At 44.2% G+C, this 18,392-nt stretch overlaps 1 protein-coding gene across 2 annotated transcripts; it reads right to left on the reverse strand.

The window, feature by feature from the left end:
- Positions 1-3,276: 3,276 nt before the first annotated feature.
- Positions 3,277-12,765, reverse strand: LOC121657871 (fibrinogen-like protein 1). 2 transcript variants are annotated; one of them, XM_042014056.1, is made up of 9 exons: positions 12,516-12,765; positions 12,159-12,216; positions 10,820-10,904; positions 9,848-10,058; positions 8,605-8,764; positions 7,343-7,440; positions 7,175-7,263; positions 5,605-5,795; positions 3,277-4,659 (listed from the first exon to the last, which is right to left on the reverse strand). In XM_042014056.1, exons 3-9 carry the CDS (start codon positions 10,892-10,894, stop codon positions 4,470-4,472), a joined length of 1,014 nt encoding a protein of 337 aa, XP_041869990.1. In that variant the 5' UTR covers positions 10,895-10,904; positions 12,159-12,216; positions 12,516-12,765; the 3' UTR covers positions 3,277-4,469. The 2 variants fall into 2 exon arrangements, with proteins under 2 accessions (XP_041869990.1, XP_041869991.1); XM_042014057.1 differs by lacking the exon at positions 12,516-12,765 and adding an exon at positions 12,349-12,496.
- Positions 12,766-18,392: the final 5,627 nt, after the last annotated feature.

Below are 18,392 nucleotides of genomic sequence, written 5' to 3' on the forward strand. Positions count from 1 at the left end.
TGGGAGGCGAGGGTCTCAAACTGTCCCCGTTGAAAAGGCCTGCTAAAACGTAGGTCTATCTTCAGAGGAGCAGCACACGAACGGCTGGTTCTGTCTTGGCGATCAAGACGCAGCTCAGGCCAGGTCCGGGGTCCGGGGTCCAAGGCTGTTTGGGCGCCAGTTATTACAGCTGGTGGTGGGGTCAGTGGCTCTGACCCAGGAAGAGATGACCGGTCTGGGGAGATGGTCCCAAAAGGAATCGCCTTCCCGGGGTCCGGTGTCTTCCCTCAGCTGCTGGCAGAGGAGCCCTTGCAGAAGCTGTCAGCTCTTTAGTGATATCAGCTCGTGATTCCAGCTCAGCTCTGCAGGGCAGCCTCCAGGCCAAACCAGACCAGAGAGAGAGACGAGAGACTCGTGTGGCTGGTTCCGCACAGAGGTAGCTTTATTGTGGGTCCCCTCCGGCGAAGGGGAAAGCCAGGGACAAGAACTCCCTCTGAGTCCCACAGGGGCAGAGGGCTTAGCTTCTATAGGGATACAGGGGATGGGTGAAGGCCAATGGGTTACAGAGGATCTGCATAGGGTCTCCTAAAGGATTGTGGGTCTGTCTTTTCTCGCTGTGACCAAAGTGGTTGCCTTTCCAGGGAGTCCTGCTGGGCGATTACAAAATCTCTTATCTCAGCAGAGATCCCTCCAGGGCAGGGGCTGGGCATACTCCACAAGAAGGGGCCAACCAACCCCCAGCTTGCTACAACCTCCTTTCAGGGGGCTGTAGAGAACAGAAAATCTTCTTACTGCAGTGAACTACAAAAGCCATGATGGCTTTTTTGTTGTATTTTGAAACCAGACATCACAAATTTGCCATTAGATTCTGCTGTAAGTATTCAGAGTTGGGTTGGAGCCCTGGTTAACAGCAGAAGCAGAGCTCAGGCCTTTGTGAATGACTAAGACTTTTCTTGCCATTTGTTAGGATAACCATCTTGCAAAGACCAGGGGAATGCTAGTGGGCAAAACTAAGAAAAGAGATGCTGCCTATGGAGGTTGGTGTGAGAGAGGAAAGGTTTAGGCAGTGGACTATTAGTCTTAAATCAACTCTCCCATAAGGAGCCCAACCCTACATGCCCTTTAACCTGCCTTGTGGGTGTGAAGGCAGAATTAGCATGTGCTCCGTTCTCAGGAAATAGGCTGCTATCTTTCTCAAAACTGGCTTTCTGAGCAGAGAGAGAGATTTCCCAATCCCACACTTCTTTTTTTTCCCCCTAAAAACGAACAGCAAATTTAAAGGAAGAGCAGCATTGCCGTGCATTAGCTGCCAGTTTCTGATGTAGCTTGACAGGCACACAGTGTTACCTGCTGTGACAGCATAGGAGGAACAAGCCTCAGCATTTGGCCACCAGAGTCAAATCCAGCTGTTTGAATGGCCTTTTTGGTGAGTAACTTTTTGCAGCTGCTGCTGGAGCAAAGGATCTGTCTCACAGGGTGATGTGAGCTCCCCCTCTTTCCCGGGAGCCGTGCCAAGATGCCGATGTTCAGCCCTTGGCCCAGTGTGGCGTTGGTACCAGCGATACATTCCCATAAACTGTCAGCTGAAAAGCTGTTTAAAGCGTTTAAGAACATGTTCATGCTTGAAGAGTTATCCAAAGGCAATCAAATGTAATGAGTCTTTAAATTGACTTAAATGAGCTGGAAATCAGACATCTGAAGCAATTGCTGCTCAGGTTACTTACGCTGCCTGTACTAAGGTAAGTCCTGCGGTGTGAAGTGCCTTTGCCCTGAAGCAGCAATCCATCAGCACTGGAGCTGCAGGGCTACAGGATTTGTTTAAGCTTTGTTCAGCCTCTCAGCATGGGAGACCCTGGAGGAAGGGGAGATCAAATGTGCAGTGCAGCAACATGCAGCAAGCATTCCCCTAACCTTCAGCAGGAGTGATTTGAGCTTGGCGGTAGCTCTCAGATCCAATAAATACTCAGCTAGCGGCATTCTACCCTGTTTATTAAGATAAAGGTGGTTCTGAAATGCTTCCTGGGGGTTGCTGTGGGAGTTGCAGTCTTCTGCAGAAAGCTCTGTGACCCTTGCATCCCAGAGGGTGTTTCCTTTGCCACAGGAGAGCAGAGAAGGGGTGACATTGCTCTAAATCAGATGCTGCTTCCTGCAAAGTTGTCCCTGTGTTGGGCTGTCTTATGCATTAGATGTACTTAGGTACATCTTACATCAAAGACAGCAGGCAGACCCCTTCCCTCCCGGCTTGTCACACCTTGGCCCCCCTTTCTCTCTCAGAGACAGGAAAAAGCACCGTAACACTGATGCTGGCTGAAGGCAGTCCAACTACAACGCCTGTCCCTCCATACTGACCCACAGGGAAACAGGCTCCACAGTCTGGGCTTCACATCGCTCGTTGCTCACTCACTGGGGAGCTGGACTGGGTGCTGGTTGTCTGACTCAGCCCTACTGACTTCATCTCCAGCTTGATTCTCCATTATCAGATGGGTTACCAGCTGCTTGATGAACTGCCAGATCACAAGTGCTGTCCCCTAAGTGCTGTAGTTTCCACAGTCTGTAATTTTTACCCTACTTCCTTAGCTCTCTACTGAAGAGTGGGATTGAGCATCACCTACCAGAAGGCATGAACTTATTTCACTCACATTTCTCTGTCTTCCACCTAGACAAAGATCATCCTTTCTGCCCCCAGCGCTGCATCAGTGGCCACCCAGTTATAATGTGTGCAAAGTCATTTCTTATGTCCCAACATGCAGTTACAACCTTGCACTAAGATTTTACCATATCAAAATACAGAACTAGTGATCAGAAGGGGAATAGTAAGTGCTGCCTGGTTGCAGCCCTTTCTTCACAAGGGCAACCTCATTTCAGACATGTAGGTGCAAATTTCATTCCACATGGATACTCTTGGGAAGAGGACAGGAGTGTAGTCTGACCAAGGGCACAGGCTTCAGGAGCACAGCTCCCTGGAGTGCTGCCCATTACACTGGGATGTTCATGCTTGCAATCACTGGGATGTGTCGGAAGCAGTGAGATCAAGGGTTTATCTCTTGACAAAGCAGAGGGACCAAACCAAGTTTTACACTGAACCTTTACGCATGCCTCTGCATTGTTTCCAGGATAGCTTGAGCCATGAAAATTAAACTTACCTTGCAGACCCTCTCAACTACCCAGTACAACAGATGAAAAAGCACCAGAGCCAGCACTGAAAGAATACATTTCTCATATTATGAGCTTTCCAAGAGTTTGATCTGGATTTCTTTAGACATTCCTATTGTTGAAAACTGGATAAAAAGTACTAAGTCCTACTCAGATGGTTTTATTTCACTCTTTATCGGTATGTATACAAATTACAGTATGTATGGATATAAAAGCAAGTAAATGGAAAAGAAATAAGAGTTTAAAAAATGATTAATAATCAGAAAAAAAGGAAACAGGTTTATTCTACAGCATGGTAGTTAAACTATTTGCATCAAGCTGATAATGCTGTTCATTTTTAACTGTTGTTATTAACAGTTGTGGAAAATAAATTTTCAGTATTCCATTTCTTTCAGTCATTTGTGTTGCTTTTTCATTTCACCCCAGTGAGTCAATGAAAGCAGTGTGCCTTGTGGTTCGACCACTTTCTGATTCCCCTTCACTAACGCAAAGTCCTCTGGTAAAATACAGGAGAATGTACAAATGAATTGTCACTGCATTTTAGGAACTCCTAAGAATATCTGCACTCAATTTTAGTAAAATCTGCCTAATCTTAATCTGGGTTTTAAATCTGGCCGGCAGGGTTGTCTTTGTCTGCTTTAATGTCTTGTGGTGTACTCCAGCAGTGGATCTGCAGCGGGAAGCTGTTGGAATGGAACCCACACTGTCCATATTGTGGGTGTTTACTTTGAAGCAGCCTTAGTCTGGATGCACATTAGCAGTTGGAGCATGTCATCCACAAGTTTGGAGCATGTCCATCCACAGGTTTGGTTTCACATGCTCCAGGAGCACTCTGCAACTGAAGTGTGGCAATTGGGAACCATAGGGAAAGTTGCTTAAAAACATTCTCCTGATGCACAACAAAGCACTAGCAAAGGCACACCAGATGAAGTCCAATTCCCCACCCCCTTGTTCTTTCTATCCTGATGTTCTTGTAACTGAAACACTGATGGTTAAAATCAAAATGAGAAAGGTTTAGACCTTGAAAAGTATGATTGATTAAAGGACATGCTTGATCCTTCAAAGTCCAGAGAACTTTCAATAAACAGTCTCCAACAAAGTCTTGAAAACTGCTGAAAAAGAAATCTCTGGTTATCCTGTGACTGAGATCCATGTCTGCCATTAAATTGTTGTCTGGCTGTGCTCAAACAACTCGTGCTGTTAGCTTCAGGTAGCAGAAGCAGGCGCAACTCCAGCTATCAAGTGCAGGTTTGGTGATTGGCAGCAGCAGAGAACTGGCTATCAATGTACACCATTCTTTTCAGCCTGTGCCTTTTCTCTTTCCAAAGCAGCAGGTTTCAGCTGCCCTGACTGTTCTCACCATCTCCACTCTCGCTGTCAACAAAGAATGGAGCCCTGATTTTCATGGCTGAATATTTCAGTGAGTACCACATCCCGTGCCATGTAGACCAAACCAAGCCATCATCATGGGCTCCATTGTACCTCCCTCTTTTGTAGTATCTCCCATTGAGGTTTACAGCATGGCACCTTGGAACAATGTAGGAAAGAGGAAAAGGGAATTATGTTTAGCATGGGAAGATACTGCATCATTGCAGTGAAGTACTGTTCTCACACAACACATATTTAGAGGTACGAGGGCAGGATGGATTAAATGGTTAATGCATTTAGTGGAACACAGAGGAATACGTGGGTCATCCTAAAGCAGACACCTACACTGGTCAGATAATTCAGCCTGTTGACTCCTTCAGGTGTATTAACTACAGACATTGTAACTACATGGTCTGAACAAAGGGGTGTAGTGCCATTTGGTAAGCTCTAGCTCAGGTGTAGGCAGCTCCATATTGACACCTAAAATTGCAGACATCTTTTCATTGAGGTAAATCCTACTATTGGTGTACATTTTTGTAGCTCCACTGATTTCAATTGGTATGTGATGAGAATTTGGTCAAAGAGGCTCATCCTGCACTAAAGCAGAGAAAATCTGAGAGTGGTATATCCCTATTTCCAGGGCTGTTAAACATGAGTCCCTATCCATTGATGTGTGGCATATGCCCAATCAGCAAATATACCATCGTAATTGCTGTGGGGTAGCTCTGCCCTCAGACATGCTCCACACTAGGGAAATGTCCTTTGTACACACTTCACCTTACCATGGCTACAGTTGTTTCTGTTGCTGGAGAATAATGCAAAGCACTTTCAGGAATTTTAACTGGGCTCTTTTCCTTCCAAGTTATTGTCCCCTATGGATTTGTTCTGACCCATTTTCTTAAAATTCAACATACCTGCTTTGCTATAATCAAAGAAGCAAATTGTTTTCCTTTGAGGATCTGTAGGTGTGAACATCTTAGGTTTGGCTGTGCAAGGTGGCAAGTGCACACAGCAACTTCCAGCTGCTGTAAGGCAGGCAGGTCCTCTCAACTGTACAGCCACCCACACCCTATGCATCTGAGAGGAATTAGGTGTTTTCCATACCTGTTAAACCACCAGCCACCCTTGTTCTCTGACGCACAGTTCCCTGCCAGGAATCGATCGTGATCCTTATCAGATGTGGTGAACTGCATCCCTCTGTGAGAGGCTGACCACTGATCTTCAAAATTGCTCCCACCAGACAGAGCGTCGCCAGCATTACCAGAATAGGTGCCAAACCACAACCTGTAATTGTCCTGCAAGAATATGTGAAACATGTCTTTGATATCCATTCTTTCTGCCTTTCCTCCCATTTTTGAGGTCAAATTAGCTCTGGACATTTTATCCACTGTCAAAGGCATGACTGTTGAAGTCAAGGGTGACTTTTGTCTCCATGCTTTAATGATCTTATTGTAGATCAATGCAGGACTTAAACTTCCAGAAGGGATTGGTAATTACTGCTGCTGCTACAAAGGGCTTCAGGTTTACTGTCATTCAACAACCATTTTATACACTTTACAGCAAGATGGAAAGCTCTTTCTAGCTGATCAAGAACAGCTTAGCAGAAAACTGTGCCAAGTAGTTGCCTCCATAAACTGATCAGTTGTTCAGTTAGAATAAATGCTTAGGCATTTTGCTCTTCCAAAGACTAGAAGCCATCTGATTTCTATGGTCTGGTCCTGGTACGAATACTTAGAATACTAATAGTTCCATTGTGCACAGCTAACAGGTCTAAGAGATATTTGATATTAAGTGGATGATCACTTTCGTGTTGTGGGCTTTCTCCTGTCATCAGTGTCCTCCTTTCTTTATGAAAAATGGCAGTAAGGTATTAAAATGAAGCTGTTCAAACCTTTCTTAAGAAACCTCTAATTACAAACTGAGCATAATGTGCACATTTCTTGAGTGGTGATGGAGTTGGAATTAGGACTGGTCCATGCAGCATTCTTGGTTATTCAGGCTACTTACACGTGGCATTCAGGAAGGCAAGTCTGCAAAGAACAGCACCTGTATGGAGCTGGACACTGTCTACAGCTAGACAGCAAACATGAAAATACAGGATGTGTCTGTCTCTGGGCTTTCTGTGTTTGTAGTGTGACAGGTACTTCTCTTCAAGACAGGAACTTACAACTGCTCTTTCAAAGCTTTGATTAGAGTTCACTGTTTTATTTTAAAATGAAGTCGAGAGGATTTGTTCTTTTATGTGACATTCTGAAACACTCTCTTAGGAAGCAGGAGAACAGGGTTCCATTTAGTTGCAGAGGTTCAAACCCTAAGGGTCTGCTCACTCACAGAAGACTCTTTCAATCATGAGGCCAAAGGCAAATACATGTGGGAATCCCTGTGCCCTGTGGCAGAGAACTGCCCTTTGTTCAGCAGCAGAGTTAGCAAGAGGGCATGCACACATGATCCTGTCACCCACTGAGGTGGGCACTCAGTTGTAAGGAAAACTTCCCAGGTTTATGTCCCTGCTCCCAGGGCTGTTTGTCAGTCAGACAAACTAGGAAGCCCAGGGAACCAGAGCAGGTAAGTTTTGCAGAGCTGTAGATACAACCCTGATACTGGTCTGATGCTGCATATGCATCCATCCTCACAGAAAAAAAGCAAGCAAATTACTGCTCTCTCAATTTTTTACCTGCTCATTTGCAAGCTGGAAATTTTCATAGATTGCATAACGTCTTTCCCCTTGCCAGTCCATCAGGTCAATCTTTAATGAGTTCTCTCCTAAACATAAAGTTGTGTCTTGTTAGATGACTATCTAATGCAAATTAGAAAGAAATCTATGGAGAAAAATTACTTGGACCTCTAGCAAGCAGGTCATGGATGTGGTTGTTGCCCAGCCAGTATTCATCATTCTTGCCCTGGAATTTCCCAAATCCCAGTTTGTAATCATCCCATTTCCTGCAGAGAGATATAAATATCAATTTCATCATGAGAGAGGATTAGACAGTTTGTGACACTTGGGTATGGTAACAAGTAAAACTTCACCTCTATATACTGTTTTCTAAACGTATCCGACTCATCACAAGCTGAGCTGAGATTTGTCACTCTGTCTTAGAAACAAATACAACTCAGAGCTGACTTTTTCCCCTGCTAAACCTGTGCACACACATATATTGGGTTCAAACCTTCAAACTGCCAGATGCAGTGCTCACAGACTGAGGTTGCCAGTTAAATGGAAAGGGAAAGCAGCAGCTGTCACATTGGTCTTCAGCAAAACACCTGATATTGTTCTTCTGCAAATCATAATTCACATGATCTATGTATTACCTTTGATATTCACTTATACTTCCTGTGTGTCATCATTTCCAGTTTTAGTAACCCTGTGTTTATTCCCTCTCTCATGTTGTTATTATGGATATTCATTCTGCCTGACCTACATACTAGTCAATGCTCCTCTTCAGGATGTTTTTCTTTCACCTGAACTACCATGGCTAGATAGCTACCACTCTCTGGGCAAGCTGGTTTATAGCCAGTTGAAGTAGCTTTGCAATGCACTGCATAGACTTCAAGAGGCATTAGATATGCCCTGAAATTGTGTGTGCTGTGATAGTGAATTAACCTTCATGGGGATATTTCATCTTAACTGTGTTACCAGAGCATCTCTCCTCCTGTAAATTTCAGTGTCAAAGTCACCTCTCTGGGATTGTGCATAGGGAAAGGACACTCTGGTTTGGCATCTTTTTGAGTTATCTGAATACGATAATAAATGTTGCAACATACTGAACATAATTCCTGATATGAGAACAGATCTGTTCAACGGGTCTCAGTCTGTGCACTGGTAGCAGATACCTGCTGATTTGGAGCCTTTGATAGTCTTCAATAATGATAAAATATGCATTCAAACGCAGAGAACCCATGGAAAAGAAGTTATAGATCCATTTTAAAAATGGTCTCCTGCTGCCAATTGGTACCCCCAGATTGTCCTAATCCTAAATTATCATCACTAATATATAGTCCTGCATATCCTGTGTCTCAAGGGTGGGGTTTTGCCCAGCAGCAGGACAGGGATGGGAGCTGGCGGCCTGACTGCAAGCCCTGTTGATGCAACCGCAGTGCACCCACCTGTTGAAGTTCTGCTTGCCATTACTCCGCCGCTGAATGACAGTCCAGCCCCCGCCATCAGACATGTCACAGAATGCCAGGAACGGCTCTCGGTCTGCTCTGGGCCTGATCCGGTAGTAGCCACTTGTGGTGCTCTTCCGATTATACACTGCAGAGCAATCTGGGCAGAACAGCATTGATTTGTCAAACGGGGTGGGCGGAAAGCTAAGGGCTATATGCCACCAAGAGAAGATGTGACTGAGAGGCTGTATAGGACAAGGACACTTGGCCAGCCTGTGCATAGCTCTGCAAGCCCTGTAAAGTCAAAGCAAATGGTGCAGCAAGGTAGTAGCTACACTGGTTTGCAAACTGCTGGCCTGACAAAGAGCTTTAAAGCTTGAGAGCCTTTACAGCCGTGCCCTCTGAGGGAATAATTCCCAAATCCTTGGTGAGATGCAGGACAGCTGCAGCTTAGCCTGGGGCTATATCATGAAAGCCCGAGACTGAAATTATCTCTGTCAGCAAGATCTTTTGCAGGGAAGCTTATTTCCATGTGGAAGGTAAGGTAACCTCAGCTGTAGTTCTGATAGGATCAGGGAACAGTATTTCTAAAATAATAGGCTAAGCTCCTGTCTCCAGCTCTACTAGGGCTGTATCAGGAGAGAGCTCCTCAGGATCTCAGTGCTTCACACTTTCAATGTAATGCCCAAAGGATCTTGGTCACAGGCAACAATGTCATTTATGAACATGTCCTCAAGTAGCACCAAGGAAGAAAGTAGGCATGTCTGTTACTGTGCCACAGAAGTAATGGGGGAACTGCGAAACAGGGAGGCTTGGCTCATCCAAACAGGTCTCAGCGCCTACAGCTGAGCCAGGCACTCTGTGCTCCCCTAAGTCACTCAGGGAATATGGCGTCTTCAATAGCAGGACCCATCTCTTCCTAAAGCAGATGCCTAAAGGAAATCTGGTGGAAAACATGAGAGGTGACTGTTCCTCTCTGCAGCAGAGTCCTAGGCAAGAAGCCCAGCTGAAGGTGTCCAGTTGGTACCTGGGCAGTAGCTGGCTACAGCTGGGACAAGTGACTCTAGCCCCAAGGGTTATCATACGGTGTCAGGGCCACCAGTCAGCTCTTCTCCTCCCATGTATCTGTATTTTAAAACACAATCCACTTTAAGAAATTTAAAACTTTTAGCAGAAATAAAATATGACACGTGGAACACTGCAGGGAGAAATAAACATTGTGGCACACTACTGCAAACTGTACCTTGGTCATACACTATCAAATTTCCACTGGTTGTGGGTAAAAGCGTCTCATGCTGCACGCTCCTGTTGCCTGAGAACAGTCCACTTTTCGTTCTGTGGTAAGTGTTCTCCAGGATGTCCTTCAGCTGCAGTTCATATAAGTAAAGCAAGTCTTGAAGTTGTTTTAACCTTTGTCTTAATTTATTGTTGTCTAGGAGGCAGATATCTTCATCCTATGGAGAAAATAAAACCCCCACACTTCAGTCGGTGGTAAGGAGAGACACAGAGAGAAGAGTATCTGTCTCCTCTTGACCCTAGCATGTCAAACTGCCTATGTGGATCAACATGATTTGATGGTGATCTCTTCCTAAGATATGCAAATCTTGCAAAGCATGATTTGATGGTGATCTCTTCCTAAGATATGCAAATCTTGCAAAGCATGAGCTATTGAGTTGAATCCAGTGGAAAAGGGGTTTCTGCAACAACCTTGGCATTGATCAGAGCATTCCAGAATATGATCAGATACACAAAAATTTACTTTGGACAAAACTAATTTCTCTTGACCCCCACTTGATGAGCTCAAGGGGAAGGCTTGCAAACTATGAAAGTGCTCAGATTGATAAGAGAGGGAAAACTTGGCTCTTGCACTGCAGACAGGCCAAACCAGCAAGGTTCCAGAATCATCTTTGTGTAAAAATGAAAAATATCTGATATTTTGGCTATAAAAATACACTTTTTAAGAAGAGATTTTTATTGTAGTTTTTGTTGTTATTTTTAATTCTTAGTAATGTCAGTTCAGTCCCCCAGACGGCTGCAAGCCCTTAGCTATGAAAATCCTATATTATTAGGACAACATTCCTTTAGCTGCAGGCAGATGCCTTTTTGCTCTGCTCTTGCAGGTCTCCATCCCTCTTGTGGGGGAGTATCTATCTCTGCATGACTGGGAATGGTGAACCTTTGAGAGAGTGTACAGACATAGCTAAAACATACGCACTGAAAACCTGGGTGCAGGTGAGCCAAAGCTGACCAGGAGAAGGAGCAGCAGCAACCAGTGCATCCCCACTCTCATTTCTTATCACCTGAAAAGAGGCATTGACAGGCTGTAATGGAGGCTTTTTTAGTTCCTCTCACAACTTATTACCCCCTCACAGTTATGTTTAATTCCCCAGGAAATGCTGCAGGATTTGTTTAGAAGGTTGCTTGAAACTACAGGCAGGACAAAATCAGGGAAAGACGTATATTAAGGAGAAGCTAAAGCACCAGTGCAGCATGCTGACAGGGATAAAGGCTTAGGTCTGCTCCTGACTCCCTGCAGAAATAAATACTCTGTGTGACTTTCCATTAGCCTCTACCTCCTCCCAAGTGTCCACATATAGGAAGTTGCTCAGCAATCATGCCTCCTTGAGGACTTGTCATCAAAATCACACAGTGTTTATTCAGTTCAAACTTCCCAAAGTGGAATTAAGAGGAATTTGCCTCCTGGTTAACTGTCTGTAGACATTGCCCCTCCTCAGTCCTTGGAGTGGTTTGTGAGGATGGGATTACCTTGGAGGGCAAGTCACATGTGTGACAGAGTGGATATGGAATAGTTTTTCCTTGGATTTCAGTGGAAAAGAGGTCTGCTGCCAATCTGCTCCAACACACAGATGTGGCTTTGAGTGGAGAGTCTTAGCTAAAAGATATGCTAAGTGAGTGCCACTGGGAACATGCAGCTGAATGTGAGTGAACAGTACAAATTGTTCACAGTGTGCTTGCATGGTGCTTTAAAAAAAAAAATTCAGAAAGAAAAGGCTAAACCCAACTCCCCCGCTTCACATCTGGAAGCACTGCAGAAACTTGGCTCCCCAGCTCTGTGCTCTGAGTGATGCACTTTGTTTCAGCTATGGCTCTAGCAGCATCCCCACAGCGGCTGATGCTAGAGCTGCTCCCAAACCACCAAAGCTGCTGCAAGAGAGGAACTCTCTGCCAGGATGGGCAGGCAGGGACCAAAGCAGGCCGAGAGAAGAAGTTCTCCACGGAAGTTGCCCATAAAAGATGACGTGGAGGTAGGTGCTCCAGTCTGTGGCATTTTTTATCTCACAGAGAGAAGAGCAGGGGAACCCTGTGAGCCCAGGACCACTGGTGCTGTTCACACCACCCCACAGTCGCGTTGGTGGCTGCAGCACTGGTGCTGAGGTTACAGTCAGACCCCACACGGTGCCTGTGGGTGATGGCAAAAAGCTACCAGGAAGGGTGGGATTGAGTGACAGCTCCTGGAAACCAGGCAGTGCAGAGCAGAGGGAAAGAAAGCAACTCCATCTACACCTTTACCAAGACACATGAAATGCACGTACCTGTAACTTGCCTTTCTTCAGACCTCCTCCTGGAAAGATTATCTCCCTTAAAAGTCAACTGCAAAAGAAAGTGATCATAAACCTGGCTGCATTTCAAGAGGTTGATGAAGTTTTCCTCTCCAGATGACCCACATCAAACGCACAGAGGAAGAATGTTTCACAGCACTAGGCAGTTTCACAGTAAAAGTACCTGCAATTCCTTGTGTGAAAGAGTTACCCAGACCCCAAGTTTTCTCTTGTTACCCAAGTACTCATCTTGCTGCTTCCCAGTGAGAATAAACAACAGCAGGTTTCTATCAACAGTGCTCTCTAAAGGAGAGGGGAGAGGGGCTCTGCTGCTTGCGTACTATTACCTACCTTGACTAGGAAGCTCAACCAAGGCTGACTTCTTGGAGTGTTTATGTGAATCACTCAGACTAATGCTCCCTGTGGGAGTTTTGGCTCATGTTTTAACACAACCTCATTTCAGTAAGTCCTGCAAGGTGGATATAACACAGCTTTTCCAATCAGCATTCCTTTTGCTGTTTAATCTGTTTTAGAAGAGCACAGCTGTAATGCCAAAGAAGCTGCAAATCTGAAGCAAGAAGCGAACGCAGCGGTATTAAGCAAGATTTGCTATTAGACTGAAATCTCAGGAGGCTTGGAGTTGTGTAACTCTCCTGTGAGCGGGATGATTAGATTTCCTAGTTAACAAAAACAAGGACATTTGTGGAAAAGAGAAAAAAACACAAAACCAAACAGATGGGTGCCTCCCTTTGCATTATGGCCAAGGAATTACAGATTATTTTAAAGAAAACAGCAGGAATGTTCAATTTTACAGAGCTTTGTTCAGAGGAGAGACCATGGGCACAAAAGACAAGGCACATAAACCCATGGTAAATGTCTGTGCTACTCTTCAGGAAAGCAGGACTATCCAACTACTACCAATCACAGCAATGCTGTTTATTTCTTAAAAACTGCATTCCTCTTATCCCGCAAGAACCCTGACTCATTTCACTGCCAAAGGATTATGTAAGCAGTGCTTTTCTTCTCACTTGTTTTCTAGCCCCAGTTTTAGGCTGGTTTTGACAGCTATGAAATTAAGTGAGTGAAATGTTTCGTCTCCTCACTAGTGGGTACTTGGCCCTTTCTTCTGCCTCTTTGGCCAGGAACTGCAGCTGGCAGCAGGGTGCTCAAGTACCATGCACTGGAGCACAGGGAGGCTGCACATCATCCTCTGGGGCTTTCAGCAGCAGCAGCAACTTTTTCTCAGCTGGACCCATCCAGACAGCACTCAAGATGCTATGTAACAATTTATGCTCTTGTCTAGATGGCCAAAAATCCCATTGGCCTGTGAGCATCTCCTGATCCGGGTGGGATCAGGGACAGGGCTGAGGCTATGGTGGCAGTGTTTGAATGTGGGTAGCACAGTCAGTGCCTGCAGCTGTCTGCAGGGCTGAAGGATTAGGGGGCATCAGGCCTCAGAGCATTAAGTTCTGCTGGTCCCAGGGGAGAAGGGGGCAGTGAAACTGCAGTGCCAGTGAAACTCACGTGTGCTTTGTGCCTGCAGCTTTGCAGGAACAGGACTCAATCTCCAACCCTCATTCAGTGGATGCCAAAATGTCTCTCAGAGCCAAGACATCTGGAGCACTCTCACGCTGCCTCTAGGACTCCACCAATGTTCGCCTCAGCAATGTCTGCATGTAAAAATACCACTCAGCTGGAGCATGGTTCTTGCATACCTCTTTCATGATTAACTTATTTCCCAGGCTAGAGGAAGATTTAGGAATATCTGAAGCCCAAGAGAGGGGTTGCCATGAGGTTGAGTTCACATGAGGTGGGTCTAGCAGGAGAGTGTCTTCATGTAATGCTCCACTGGCTTGGAACTAAAATAATCAAGTCATCATAAAGAATGTGGACACTGCGTGATCACCAATGTTTCCTCACAGATGTTGAAATCCCTAGGCAATGTGACAATAAATGCTGTTTCAGTTTTTTTCCTGGAATACATATGCTTCACAAATATTCTGGAATGCAAATTCCTGTTTAGCTACTTGGAAGGAGATCAGATTCCCTTTTCTTAAGATACTCAGTGATCTTGTCAGCAAAAAATGTCTCATTAACTAAAAACCTTCCTATCCTGATGTTCCCCACCTTCCTTTCAGCAAAAGTATGTAGGTGCCAAATAGTAGTCACAAAAAACTATAAATTAAATGCACAGCCAGCACATGCAAACTGGTGAATAAATGTGACTGAAGAGCATGGGTCTGGGGTAGGTTGTGATATTCCTACAGTCATGGGGAAAAAATGGCTTGGGATGAAGACAGGAACACCCGATGGATATTAACACCCCCAGAGCCCAAAGGAACATCAGTGCAGCTGGAAGACAGTAGTGGCATCTCAAAACTCTTCCAAGACCAGTTTCTTGTTGATTCTTTGTTCTTAAAGGGGAAAGGCAAGAAATGAGGCAGACTCCTTCAGGTTCCAAAGGAGTTAGAGAGACCTGAGGATTTCACAGCAAGAGTCTGACTGCCTACCTGTGCTCTAGGAAAATACAGGGTAGTCTGGACCCAGCTCAAAGCAAACCAGATTATTTTCAGTGAAACAAGGGGCTCTATGCATTTGCATTATTTTTATACTTTCCTACCACATCCCACCTTCCACGAACACCCTGCTCACTGGGAGAGATTGCAGACCAGGCTCCTTTGCAGGCACTGCAGGTGTGCAGGTACCTACCACGGGCCTGCAGGCCCTTGATGTTTGAACTAGTATACATCTTCTATAGGAATCTGGGCTGCCAGGTTTTTTAAAACAAAGTTAATATATGAGATCTGAAACAAATATTTATTGTTTTTTAATCCAACAATAAAGGGTTTCATCAAAAGTAAGATAAATTTAAAAGACCAGGATGACATCAGCCACGATAGTTTCAACCTATGAAATAACCGAAACTGGTATTTGCGCATGAAAAGTCTGTGGTTTGTAAGCAAGGAGTAACCACAGAAATCTGTGTACGAAGAAGAAGCAATGGTGGCAACCATGAAACATGCCAGATCTGAATATTCTGATAACGTTCAAAGAGCAAATACACAATTCAGTTTAACTAATGAGTCTGCAGCCTATGAGTATGGGTTGACACAACAAATGTAATTAATTTGTAAGTTCCTGAGGGCAAGCACAGGTCCCAGCAATCTCACGTCAGGAATAGCTGTACCAAAGGGAATTAATCACAAGACCAGAGGGAGTATGTGGACTGCACAATCTTCTACCTACCTCAGATCAGGGAGCTTCCCTGACCTGATTCACTGTCATTTGAACTGGAACATCCCTTTGAGAAGAAGACATTTTGCTGTAAAATATTTAATGCTGAAGAACCAGCCACAAACCTTATCATGTTCTTCCACTTTTTAATTACTTGCATTCTTAATTATTTTTTTTGCCCTGAGTCTGAATCTTCCAAGTCTCATCCTGCAGCCTTTTAATCTCATGATGCCTTACTCTGAGAAGGGGAAGAGCCCTCTGCTGCCAAATGCCTTTTTCCTTGCAAAAGGCTAGGTCCAAACACAGAAACTGTGTGCTTGCTCCTGGCTGGGAATCCAAACCTCCATCATCTGTTTTGGCTGCAGGTGTGTGGGCAGGAAACCCAGCAGGGTCACAGAGCGAGGGGCTGCTTGGAGCTTTTCCTAGGCAGGGCTGAGGAACACAGCACAAGCACACCACTCATGAGTAGGGTGCTTGGCTGGCATGGAGAGGAAGGCAGGAACAAGCTCTGCTCCTGGAGAGATTTCATTCAGGGCAGTTTAATGCAGAACAAGTACACAGAGGTGAGAAGAGCTGTGGGTAGTGTATGACAGTGTGTGGTGGAGGTGGTCTCACTGAGCATGTTGAGGAGACTCCAAGAACTGCATTACTCTGCCTAGATTTGGGAGCCTGATCTGCCCTAGGCAGGGACAAGCAGCAGAGACATGTAGTCAGGACAGAAGCAGAACTGCGGGTTCTGGAGGGATCTCTGTAGCCCAACATAGAGGTGCCAAATCAATTTAATTGCCTCAAAGGTTAGGCAATTGCTGAACAAATACCTTTCTAGATCTAAACGTTGATGGTGTAAGTCTGCTTACACACCCCCTGGGCCACCTTGACCTTTTTCCAGATCCAGACCTGCCTGACCGTGATTAAGTCACTCACATTAAGAGCCATGTAAAGAGCTCAGGCAATATTTCCAAAATCTTTCCTGATTGTGGATCCAAGGATCTTACTCCTTTTGTCACAGAGCTACATGGCACAACCATCTGTCACTGGCTAATCCCTGCTGTTGCTCCAGGACTTCTCAGTGTTACCTGACTTCATCATAGTCACTGATGTCCCAAGTCTGACCTGCATGGTGTCACTCCATGCAGGCAGGATGACTGTGATTCACAACACCTGAGAAGTTAGTCCAGAAATGCCTGTCAGCTTCTCAACATGTGCACACACAGGCCATGCAGGTGGCAGGTGCCTTGCTGGGAGTTAGAGGGACTGTAAGTAGACCTATAATGTTTTTAACAGATGTTGCATGGTCCTTTAGGTACCAAGGGCTGAAAAACATCATCCTGAGATCTTTTGTTTTGAAATTGACAGTGGATGCAAGTTACAATTCACCCAGTGCCAAGCAGTGGTTCTTATTCTCTCCGACCGTGGTTACAACCTCTGTGTCAGCTGCAAACTTCATCACTCAGGATTTTATCCAGGCCATGGTTTAAAACAAAACAACATAACATTAAACAGTGTAAGACAACACCCAATCCCTGCAGAACCTCTCAGGAGAAGAATTGCTTAAGGATGGTTTCTCTTTTAGTTATTTTAAGACTAGTGTGCTAGTCTTAAATCTTTATTAAGATTAAGATCTTAAAGATTATTAAATTAAGATCTGCGCTTACATCAATGTGTACTGGGTTGAGTTTATATTTTTCTACCTTTTAAATCAAAATTATTTTCTAAGCCAGTTGCTTATGGAAGCAACAAAATACTTTTAATTTAGCAGTAAAATTTGCAATCTTGTTCTAGAAATATGTTTGACACAATTATTAGTTATTTTCCCTAATAGTTATTTTCCCTAATTGCATGCTAATTTACAATTATTATTAATATTATTATTATTGCTACTACTATTAAGCTTCTTTAATATTTTATTGTTCAAAACCCTCTGTCTAATCTGCTCTCATTTCTCAGGGAGCAGAGCCAAGCTGCGAAACTATCACCATCAGGTCATCTGATCTGTTTTTAAAATTGGCAGAGAATTCATTTTTTACCCAATTATCTTCATATTTCTGCTATCTCAAGACTTAATAAAAATGTAATAATTTTTCTTGTCTGTCTTAAAAGAATCAGATATAGAAGAGCAATACCTACCAATTTTAAAATCTGTCAAGTTAAGAGATTCTGTTTACCACCCTCTCCATTATTTTTGGAATGCAAAGTATGTCATCACCCCTCTGAGAAATGCATACTTAATCCTGCTCTTTAGCCAGTATGCAACTGGATTAATTACCAAATATTTCAATCTTTTCTGCTTTTTTTTTGACAATTCAGCTATTTTATACTGATGAAAATTTGTCAGAGGATCAGAACTGGATTCTGAAAGGTTATTAAATATCAGTATCATGACTTAACCAGCAAAATATAATGAAAAGTATTTGCATGTCTTGAATTTAAAAAAATTGCTTCCTTTTTACTTTTGGCTTTATGAACCTTGGATCTTGTTCCAATGCTTTTCTCCACCAGCTGAGAGCTAGAAATTTAATTTTATTAGCAAAAATGGTGGTGTTTTTATTTTAGTCATCTGAGTCCAGAAGTTAGGGTTTTAAGAAAATAGATCAACCACCAGGAAACTCACGACAACACATGAGAGCTGGCAAATATTCTACAGCATCACCAATGCTGTAAGATTAGCAACATTGAGAGAAGCAGTCAGCAACAATCAGTATCACTGGCAATGCAGCATCTCTCTATTTGATGAAAACTGGGAAGAGCTGTTTTTCCTTTTAAAGTGCACCTGTGACCTTTAGCTGGCTGGTCCTGGCATTCAGCCTGGGTGCCCAGCTGGAAGCCTCCCACCTCCAGCCCCTCCTTTGGCTGGTTTTTACGGGTTGTTCTGTGAGAAATCCACTTCAATACCTCAACTTCCTTCACACCTTGGTGCTTCCAGAGCCCGGGACAAGGGAAACTAGACTTTTGTATTTCTACACAATGTATTTCTACTCTTCTCTGATGTGGGCC

This window comes from Corvus kubaryi, unplaced genomic scaffold (genome assembly GCF_017639235.1).
Source record: "Corvus kubaryi isolate FWS band 111438036 unplaced genomic scaffold, C.kubaryi_AGA036_p1.0 split1-65, whole genome shotgun sequence".
In the NCBI taxonomy this organism is placed as follows: Eukaryota; Metazoa; Chordata; class Aves; order Passeriformes; family Corvidae; genus Corvus; species Corvus kubaryi.

Excerpts from the sequence above, each read along its gene's own strand:
- LOC121657871 (XM_042014056.1), bottom strand. The coding sequence starts at position 10,894 with ATGAGAGTGGGGATGCACTGGTTGCTGCTGCTCCTTCTCCTGGTCAGC. Across the intron at positions 7,441-8,604 it reads GGCAAGCAGAACTTCAACAG|GAAATGGGATGATTACAAAC; the intron begins GTGGGTGCACTG and ends ATCTCTCTGCAG. Across the intron at positions 7,264-7,342 it reads CCATGACCTGCTTGCTAGAG|GAGAGAACTCATTAAAGATT; the intron begins GTCCAAGTAATT and ends CTTTATGTTTAG.